At 44.8% G+C, this 10,985-nt stretch overlaps 1 protein-coding gene across 1 annotated transcript; it reads left to right on the forward strand.

Moving 5' to 3' along the window:
* Positions 1–209: 209 nt before the first annotated feature.
* On the forward strand, positions 210–842 carry LOC102979751 (ferritin heavy chain-like). Its single transcript, XM_055081912.1, has one exon. It carries the CDS (start codon positions 210–212, stop codon positions 840–842), a length of 633 nt encoding a protein of 210 aa, XP_054937887.1.
* The last annotated feature ends 10,143 nt before the right edge of the window (positions 843–10,985 follow it).

A 10,985-nucleotide genomic window follows, 5' to 3' on the forward strand; every position in this document is an offset into this window, starting at 1 on the left:
GATGCCAGGTGCTCAGGGCACTTGGTCTGCCTCACCCAGGCCTGGATGGAACCTGGGACACAGCGTTCGTGCCCCGCCCTCCGTGCACATCCACCCTCCCATCCCCCCATAACAGAACCGGAACCTCCTTTCCCCCCTCCCAAACCCGGGTAATGGACCGCCTTCCGGTCCATCCCAGAGCGGCTGCCCTCTTGGACCACATAGGAACGATGCTCCGAGGCAGCTATCGCGGGCCCCGCGGCTTCGCCTTCACCATGGCCTTCACGCCCGCCACGCTGCCCGCGCCGCCCGCCATGCTGCGAGCACCGCCCTCGCAGGTGCGCCAGAACTACCACCCCGACTGCGAGGCCGCCGTCAGCAGCCATTTCACCCTGGAGCTCCACGCCTCCTTCGTGTTCCTGGCCGCGGCCTTTTACCTCGACCGCGACGACGTGGCCTTGAAGCACTTCACCGGGTTCTGCCCGCGCCGCTCCTACGAGCACAGCGGGCGGGCCCAGGGCCTGATGCGCCTGCAGAACCAGCGCGGGGCCGCCTCAACTTCCATCAACATCAGGAAGCCAGTCAGTGACGAGTGGAAGAGCGGCCTCAAGGCCATGAAGTGCGCCTTGTTCCTGGAGAAGCGCGTGAACCGGAGCCTGCTCCACCTGCACCAGCTGGCCACCGACAAGACCGACCCCCACCTGCGTCACTTCCTGGCAACTCACGACCTCAGCCAGCAGGTGGCGTTCATCAGAGAGCTGGAGGGTCATGTCACCACCCTGAGCATGATGGGGGCCCCGGACGTCGACCTGGCAGGGTACCTCTTTGACAAGCTCACCCTGGGCGACAGTGACAAGAACTGAGCCTGGACTGGACTTCCCCAGAGCCACGGGGTGACCAGAGCCCTGGTCACTGTGCCTGCCATGCAGACGGCAACAGTGCCCTTGCAGAAGAAGTTCACTTAAGTTTTTTCTTCCAGTTTTTCCGTTTCTTCCAATAAAGTTATTGGTTCATAAATAAATAAAGGTCTCTGGTTGATTCATGTGGGCAAATGTCTCACCTTTTCAATTTTAAAGCAGGTATCCAGGAGTCTCTGAACACACCCAGGCTTGGTCCACATGCAGCTCAGGATCACCACAGAGGGAGGGAGATGGTCTTCCTTGGGGCCCTGGAAAAGACAAGAAGAACTGAGCCTGGACTGGACTTCCCCAGAGCCACGGGGTGACCAGAGCTCTGGTCACCGTGCCTGCCATGCAGACGGCAATAGTGCCCTTGCAGAAGTTCACTCAATTTTTTTTTTTTTTTTTTTTGCAACAAGTGCAGGACTTTCTTTTCCTGGACTTTATTTTATCACTTAAGTTTTTTTCTTCCAGTTTTTCCGTTTCTTCCAATAAAGTTATTGGTTCATAAATAAATAAAGGTCTCTGGTTGATTCATGTGGGCAAATGTCTCACCTTTTCAATTTTAAAGCAGGTATCCAGGAGTCTCTGAACACACCCAGGCTTGGTCCACATGCAGCTCAGGATCACCACAGAGGGAGGGAGATGGTCTTCCTTGGGGCCCTGGAAAACACCAAATCAATCTTCCCCTTATAAACAAAATCAGTGTAGAGGGGTGGGGTGGGGTGGATCTTCTAAGCCCTAGTCTATGTGGGTACCTGTGCATGGTAAAATTATATATCAATATATAAAAAACCTTAGTATGGAGTACAAAATACTGGTTGCCTCTTAGGAAGAAGTGAAGAATGGGATTGGACTGGGAGTAAAATAAAGGGTGTCTTCAACTTTTCCTGAAAACTTTTAGCTCATTAAATTATGTGAATGTGAACATTTATCGCTTCTGGGTAGCAGCCTGGGGTCCTGAACAGGTATGGCAGGGTCCCTCTATGACAATGTCACCCCGGACAACAGTGATAATGGTAACTGAGCCAGAGGCTGACTTTCCCATAGGCATGGGAGTGACTTCCTAGGTCACATGCTAGTCATGCAAATTACCCTTGAAAAACATCCATATGTATATATACATACATATATATATATATATATATATATTTTCCTCCCTTCCATTTTACCCTTTCTTCCATTAAACTAACACAGTACCAAAAAAAGCTCAAATTACCTCATGAGGAGGGCTGAAAAATATGTGCTCACTGTGAAGGTCAAATTTTTGATACTGAATATAAAATAGAATAAAACTCCCTGAATGTTAAGCCAGTGATTCCGACTGCTTTGAGGAATGTAGGGGAGTGAGGGTGAGTTGAGGCTGGGAGACAAGTTAGGAGACATTGTAGCAGGTCCAGAAAGAGAGTGGTGGCTTGAAATATAGTGGTCACTGAGGAAATGAAGAGACCTGCACACACTTCAAATGGATTTTGGACAAGGAGACAAGATATGCTTATGGACAAGAGGTGAGGAATGGGAAATGAGGGAAAATAATCTATGTTCCAGTGTTTGGACTTGAACACCTGGGTTGAAGGTGTTGCTATAAATTAGTCTGGGAACATTAGCAGTGATACAAAAACGATGGGGGAAAGCCTGTCATGTAAGTCTGAGATGCCTATTAGATATGCAAGTGGAAATGTCTTGCACGTAGCCAGAAAACTGAATGTGAAGCTCAGGTTGAAATCAAGCACTACTCTGTGGGTCATTTCTGGGGATAGGACCCCATATGCCCCCCTCCCACCTCTTGTTTGTAGAAAAGCTTAGAAAAAATTGAATCAGAGAAGTGAGAATGTGCAGAAACAAATGAAAACAGTCAACCAAGACAAAATAAGAGCTTAGCCATAAAACAAAGTCAAGGACCTTCAGTTTCTTCTCCAGGGCTTTAGATAATATCCTGAGCCATAATATCCTTGAGTTGTTTTGCAGATACTAAAACCCAACCAGGTAGAAAAAGTTAACTACATGCTGACCACAAGAATGTATAACCCAGACCTGCTGAAATAAGAAGGCTGATGATTGAGATTCCTGAAAACATCACCCTTTTACCTCACCATCAACCGATCAGAGACTTGAGCACAAGCTGATCATGCACCCCGAGACCCTCTCCCTCACACTGTTGTTAAAAACCTTCCCCGTAAAGCAGCTGGAGAGTTCGGGTCTTTTCAGCATGAGAGGCTGGTTCTCTTTGCTTGGCCTGTAATAAACACTGTACTTTCCTTCACCAAACCAATGCCAGTAGATTGGCTTCACTGTGCTTTGGGGGAGTGGACCCGAGTTTGGTTGAGTAACAAGGTGGAATGTCAGGTTTGAAAATAAACATGGGGAGACATCATCCTTTTGATGGTGCTGGGGTCATAATAGATAAACTCACCAGCAAAAGCGTGGAGAGAGACTATGGCACAGGCGGCCCCACACCCAGGGCAGCTAACACTCAGAGGATGGGATGAGGCGTTGGAACATCCGGAGGGCTGCTGGCCCCACCTGGACCATTACCTCATTCCAGACTGTGGCCACCTGTGTCTGCTCAGAGCTTGTCTCGGAATAAGCCTGTTCCTAACTTCAGTGTGGCCTCTGGTTTCTCCTTTCTAGATGTGGAGAGGCGTTAGCCTATTACCTTGTCTTGTCTATGGGAAGAAAGACATTATTTCCCAATAAAAAGATTTCCCAAGGAAACAACAGACCTGCTTCTCTGCTGTAGGGTTTCTTAACCTCAGTTTGCTTGGGTTCACATGCCAGTGGAGCCACTCATCTTGAGTAACTGTGGTTAAAGGTATTTAATTTCTCTGTGCCTCAGTTTCCTCACATTTAAAATAAGGATAATAAAAGTGTCAACTCCACTGGGTTCCTGTGAAGATTAAACGAGTTAATGTTTGTGAACCTCTTAGAACATCACCTGGCACAGTAGAAGTACTTTATGTGTTAGCCATCTATCTGGTCTTCATCATTACCATAAACATCACCATCTTTATCATCAGTCTCCAGTCACTTTTAAGTTCCATGTTGTACTTTATGCTTTGGGGGAAAAGCCCGCATGTCTAGACTTTGCCATTGGAATTCTCTCTTGCATTTTGGCCAACCGTGTCACCTTGTGTATTGAGAAGGAAAAAAAAAATCCTTTGCAGCTTCTCTGGTTGTCAGGCTCAGCCAGGACTCAGGAAGGACGATTTTTGTCTATGTTGCCCCAAGCCAAGCCCGAAAATGAGTTTTACTGTGACAAATTTCCGTGGTAATCCTCCCATTTTGTCTCAACCAACCTTCCTTGTAAAGAGCCCCCTAGACACGATTAGCTTACTCTTCTCCAATCTGGCTTACCTGATCCTTCTCTTTCCATCTTGAACTACTTCTCATCCGTCAGAGATGGACAAGAGCAGGATAAAGGGCTCACTCTGATTCCCACCACATATATGGATGTTTGTCATGAAGAGTGTACACTAGGGCAAGAAACGGGCAAAAGGGACCATATTAGGGCTCCCAATAATACAAAAATTAAAATTTATAAAACATCATGCACTTTAGCACAAAGGTTCTTAGCTTTCTCTGCCGTTAAAGTCACCTGTGGAGCTTTTAAAAATATTGATACACAGGCCACTTCCCAGACCAAGTACATCAGAGTCCCCTGGGGCAGGATCCTGATATCCCAGGCAGTGGAAGCCAGTGTGAGCACCTTGCTACCCAAAGTATAGTCTATGGATCAGAAGCCACTTGGCCACTTGTTAGAAAAGCAAAATCTGAAGCCCCACTCTCAACCTACTGAATCAGAATCTATATTTCAACAAGATCTCAGGTGACGAACATGCACTCTGAAGTGTTAAAAACATGGATTAACAACCTGGTGCTCAAACATGGCTGCACTGTGGAATCACCTGGAGAGCTGGAAAATAATAATATATTATTATTCTGTGGGGGACACAGAAGGAGAGGCGGGTGCCAGATGTCCACGCCGGCGGGTTTCCGGCAGGACTCCCACAGGGACAGGTAGTACTGGTGGTCGGCCGTGACCCAGGCCGGGCTCAGCACGGCCCCCAGGTCCAGACACAGTGCCAGGAAGATGCACACCAGCCCGACCAGCTTCAGCGGGGTCAGCACCGACACGCGCACCTCCTCCATGCCGCTGCCCGCCGAAGCCATGTCCCGGGCGCCGCAGCCGGCCCGCCCCGCCGGAGACGAGGACGCCAGGCGGGTCCGGAGAGCCGGGAGCCCGACCTCCCACGGAGGGAAGCAGCCGAGCCGCCGCGCGCGGGGACTCGCTCCCTCGGGGATCCGCGCGCTTTCAGCCGCGCCACGAAGGTGGGTCTGAGGGGCGGCCGGCCGGGGACCGGGTCGTGGGCAGCCGCAGCGACGCCGATCCCGCCGTGGACCTTCGCCGCCGGCCCCGCGCAGCGCTCTGCCCGCGCTCGCTCCGCCCCGGCCCCTCCCCGGCTGCGGGAGGCGTTGCCCACCGGGGAGGGTCTGCAGTTCTGCATCCTGACGGCTCAGGGTCCAGCCCCGGCTCCTGACTGGAGAGGCTCATGCCTGCCCCGCCCCTACCCCTTGCTCCTGGAAGTGGTCCCCCTCTCGTGTATCTCAAATGCGTGGATCTGTAAAAATACTTTGGCTTAGTTCACTTGGCATAATGTTTTCAAGGCTCATCCAACTTGTAGCATGCATCACAATTTAATTTCTTTTTAAGGCTGAGAAATATTCCATTGCGTGTGTGATACACATATGTCACGTTTTGCTAAACCATTCACCTGTCAGTGGACATTTGGGTTGTTTCCACCTTTTTGGCTGTTGTGAATCTTGCTGCTTCGAACACTGGTTTACAAGTATCTGATCAAATCCTGATTTTTACCTGTTTGGGGTACATACTCAGAAGTGTAAAGCTTCCATCATATGGAAATTCCATTTCCAATGTTTTGAAATATTATACTGTTTTCCATAGCGACTACACCATTTTACGTTCACTCCAGCAAGGGCTCCTATTTCTCCAATCCTCACCTACACTTATTATCTTTTTTTTACCTCCCTTCCTCCCTCCCTCCCTCCCTTCCTCCCTCCCTAATGCATGGGAAGTGGTATCTGGTAGTTTAACATCCATTTCCCTTATGATTAGTGCTGTTGAACATTTTTTCATGTGCTCATTGGCCCTTTGTTTACCTTCTTTGGTGAAACGTCTATTCAACTTCTTTTCCGGTTTTTAAATTGGGTATTTTTGTTGATTTCGTTATTGTTGTTGTCGAGTTTTAGGTGTTCTGTATATATTCTGGATATTCATCACTTATTAGATATGTGATTTGCAAAAATTTTCTCCCATTCTTTGGGTTGCCTTTTCACTCTCTTAATACTGTCCTTTGATGACGACAGCTTTTAATTTTGATGAACAGCAATTTATCCACTTTTTCATTTGTTCCCAGAGCTTTCGGCATCTTATCCAAGAAATCATTGCCAAAGCCGCTGTCATGAAGCTTCCCCCTATATGTTCTTCTGAGTTTTATAGTTTTAGCTCTTACATTTAGGTCTTTGAATCGTTTTAATTTTTTATATGACGTAAGGTATAGGTTCAGCTTCATTCTTTTGCATGTGAGTATCCAGTTTTCTGAACACTGTTTGTTGAAAAGATTGCTTTTCCCCAGAAAAATATAGTTTTGAATTACTAATCTTGACGACTTGCAAAGTCATGAGGAAGGGGTTCTACATAATAAAGAGGAAAGTCTTCACACCTTGCTTGTCTCACCGGAATCTATATCTGTCCTCTCTTCTCTGTCAGTGCCGTCCCTTCCTCCACACTCCACCTGCTCATTCAGTGGATTCCATCCCTAGGGCTCTAAATCCTTGCTACTCAAAGTAAGGTCCACAGACACCAGGAGTAGTGGCATCCTTGGGGAGTTTGCTAGAAATGCAGAATCCCTGGCCGGACCCCAGACCAACTGAATCAGAATCTGTACTTTGATGGGATACGTAGTGATTCATGCACAAGGTAAAGTTTGAGAAGGACTGATCTAAAGAAACTTCTCAGGTCTCTCCAGCTTCAACTTCTACTAAAAGAAGCCAATTCAAAGCAGTTGCTAACAGAATAAAAATTCACCATTTTGTACCCTACTCTTCAACACATTACCTGGTGACCAGGAGAAAGGTGTTGATTTCATGTCAACTTATCAGCACGCTCTATTGCCACTGACTTGGTCCAGTTGGAAATGGTGAGTCAGCTTTGTTTGTTTTATCTGGCATCAGTGTATTCTAGACTCAGTGGTTCTCAGCCACCTTGCTTTATTATGTTTCCACTTCTTAGAGCTGTTATTCTCATTGAAGCTCATGCATCTGGTGATGGGATAAATGATGGATAAAGATAAATAATGATGACTTTCCAAGGGCACTTCAAATACCCACCCTTAAGATTCTGAGCGAGGTTGGACTTCCAGAATGGTGGTGTACAGAATTTGGGGAAATCTTCTCCTTGGAGATATGTCTGTTAAGCTGGTGAAATTGGCATAGACATGCATTTAAAGTCTTTCATGGATAAAGATGCATCAAAGGGCATACAACAAAGAGAAAAGCATTTATTTAACAAAACCTATGAACACTACGTAAGAATAGTGGGAAGCCATGGCATTCAAACTAGAGATGGTACCCAGGCCTCAGCAGTTCTGCCTTGCATAAGAGCTGTTCCAGTAGACTCAGCACCTGAGGGCAGCTCCCATCTCCCCAATTTATTGGGTGGAAGAGCTATTCTGAATGGAATCTAGGGAATTGGACAAGGGAGAGAGAATTAAGATGAAAGACAAAGTTTGCTTTTGATACAATTTATAAAGGTTCAATTTATATGAATAGTTGGCAGATCATGTAAAAAATAAAAGAGGAATAAGCATTATTGATTATTAGAGTTGACAGTTAAGATTGAAAGACAAGAGGATAGCCCTTGCAGGGAGCAGTTTTTCGTGCCTGGCATAGAATCACAGTGATGAAGAGCAGGGTCTTTTTTTTTTTTTTTTTTTTTTTTTGACTATTGCCTTGGAGTACAAAAAAGGAAGCTGGAGTTTCTTATACCTCAGTATCTTTACTTGACAAGCTCTCACAAATTTTAATAAAGCAAAAAGGATAAAGTGAATCATGATTACATTCAGATATTTTCTCCCCTCAATATATTCTTTTTGGTACCTACTGAAATAAATTTTTTAATGGTTTGAATGTTTTTACCAATTCACTGTCACTTTTGTTTCAGTTTTCGAACACTCATTTGGTCATATGTTTTAAGATTTAGTATGTGCCTCCTAGGGGGCCACATCGTCTTCCATAAACTGAATTGATGGGCACCCCTAATACTCATGATTGTCCTGGAATATGTTTTTTTATTTTTATATCAGAGACAGGCTTCATCTGAAGAGAAAGAAGCAAAATGCGCACACAGAAAAACCAAGTTTGGTTTTCATTTACTGTTCCAGTTTCTGAGTTCACTGTAAAATATTGTATGAGAAAATAAATAGATAAAAGTTTTCCTTTAAAATACTTTATAAAATACTTCTTAATTCTACATTCATTTATGATGTATTTTAAGTTCCTAGACTTTTCTAATTTCATTTATTAAATGTTTATTCCTAAGCCATGCTTCTTAATTCTACATTCATTTGTGATGTATTTTAAGTTCCTAGTCTTTTCTAATTTCATTTATTAAATGTTTATTCCTAAGCCCCCGCTATGAAACAGAGAGGGAGGGAGAGGAAGAGGTAGAGGAAAACAACAGAAATTTTAAAAAGGCACTTTAAAATAAAGTATACATGATTACTTTTTCTTATTTAAAACTTGCTCTTTTTCTTGCTTTTTGTTTGTTTCTCTCATATGTAGTCTCTCACCTGAACCACTTACAAACTGGTTTGGGAATAAGAAAGCAGTGACTCACATTTTCTGAAAACACACACACACACACACACACACACACACACACACACACACACACACACACCTCATTCAACCCATTTTTTCCCTGACGTCAGGAATTTCTTTCTCTCCACCATGAGACTTAACCTTTCAGACTCTGCCATCTTTACCAAAAAAACACATACTAGATTCACATTTTGTAGAGCATGATCTCAATAATAAAACAAACAAACCTGTATAATATGAGTACTATATTAACCAGGGTTGAGTGAAGACATCTGGCATGCAGGATTTTTTTAAACTTTAATTTGTTATAATCAGTTTAAAAATGTCATTTGTCTTGGCCAACTGCTGTGTGGTAAAAGTAGTCTTGTTTTACAGAAGGAGACTTTTAATTTGTACTGATTAAAATAAGGACCTTAGACTTGTGTGGTCTAGAGAGAACTCTGTGTTCTGTAATATACGCAGAGGTCGTGAAATGCACTATAAAAATGTGCATTTCCTCTCCCTTTTCCTCTACCACCCCCCAAGGAATCCCAAGAGATTCCCCCATCTAGGATAGCCCTTCCATGGGTAACTCCATTCTCACTATTGTACAAGGAATTAACCGAAGTCCTGGGAGACTGAAAGATCATAAGTGTCAGGCCACCCGTGCTTTCTAGTTCAGATTTCTTTTGTACAGAAATACTTTATATGGTATTTAATGTATCACGAGCTCATTTAACAAACCTACGTCTATTCACCAAGTTCACCTAATGAACAAGTGCTCTCCACGGTCTCTGTACAGCAAGCCAGCTGATGCGATGGGCATACTCAAGACTCAGCACTAGTAGGCTGCTCTGTTGTAGGCCCTCTCCCACAGGGACATGAAAGTTTTCCAAGAATAACCTGTGTTTTTTATGATATTCCTTATACTACTTGACATGTTCTGATAACTGGATAATTTAATTAATAGTTAAAAGCAATACAAACGATATAAGAGAGAGTAGCTAGTATGAAAACTAGGTTGTGTACTTTGGTGTGATTCCATAAAGGCGAGAAGAAACATCTTCAAAATAAATGTGGGAAGAGCAATGTTAAAACTTATAAATAATCTGAAAAAAATCTAGGTGGAGTCTAAATCCAGGTTGACTTCTTAGTATCTTGAGATTATTTTCTAATTAAAACTCATCAAACAGGCAATCTGAATAGGCCTACATCTATTAAGGGAAGAGAATCAATCGTTAATCACCTTCCAAGACAGAATGCCCCAGGTCCAAATGGGTTCACTGATGAATTGTACCAATTTATTTGAGGAACAAATTATATCAATTCTACCACAATCTCTCCCAGAAGTTAGAAGCTGAGGGGATACTTCCTAACTCATTCTATGAGGCCGGCATTATCCTAATGCCAGAATCAGACAAGGACATTACAAGAAAACAACAGATTGGGCTTACCTGGTGGTGCAGTGGTTGAGAATCCACCTGCCAATGCAGGGGACACAGGTTCGAGCCCCGGTCTGGGAAGATCCCACATGCCGCGGAGCAACTAAGCCCGTGCACCACAACTACTGAGCCTGCGCTCTACAGCCCGCGAGCCACAACTACTGAAGCCTGCGCACCTAGAGCCGGTGCTTTGCAACAAGAGAAACCACCGCAATAAGTCCACACACCACAACGAAGAGTAGCCCCCGCTCGCCGCAACTAGAGGAAGCCCGTGTGCAGCAACGAAGACCCAACGTAGCCAAAAATAAGTAAATTAAAAAAAAAACAAACCAACCAGAAAACAACCGACCAACATTCATGAGCATCCCACATGCCGCGGAGCAACTAAGCCCGTGCACCACAACTACTGAGCCTGCGCTCTACAGCCCGCGAGCCACAACTACTGAAGCCTGCGCACCTAGAGCCGGTGCTTTGCAACAAGAGAAACCACCGCAATAAGTCCACACACCACAACGAAGAGTAGCCCCCGCTCGCCGCAACTAGAGGAAGCCCGTGTGCAGCAACGAAGACCCAACGTAGCCAAAAATAAGTAAATTAAAAAAAAAAACAAACCAGAAAACAACAGACCAACATCTCTCATGAGCATACATGCAAAAATCCTCAACAAATATTAGCAGATTGAATTCAACAGTATATTAAAAAATTACACATCAAGACCAATTTGTTGTAGGTAGGCCCTTAAAGGGAGTTGTGTCCAAATCACTGTAAATATTGTAAATGATGTCCT

The sequence above is a fragment of the Physeter macrocephalus genome, chromosome 21, assembly GCF_002837175.3.
Source record: "Physeter macrocephalus isolate SW-GA chromosome 21, ASM283717v5, whole genome shotgun sequence".
Lineage (NCBI taxonomy): Eukaryota > Metazoa > Chordata > Mammalia > Artiodactyla > Physeteridae > Physeter > Physeter macrocephalus.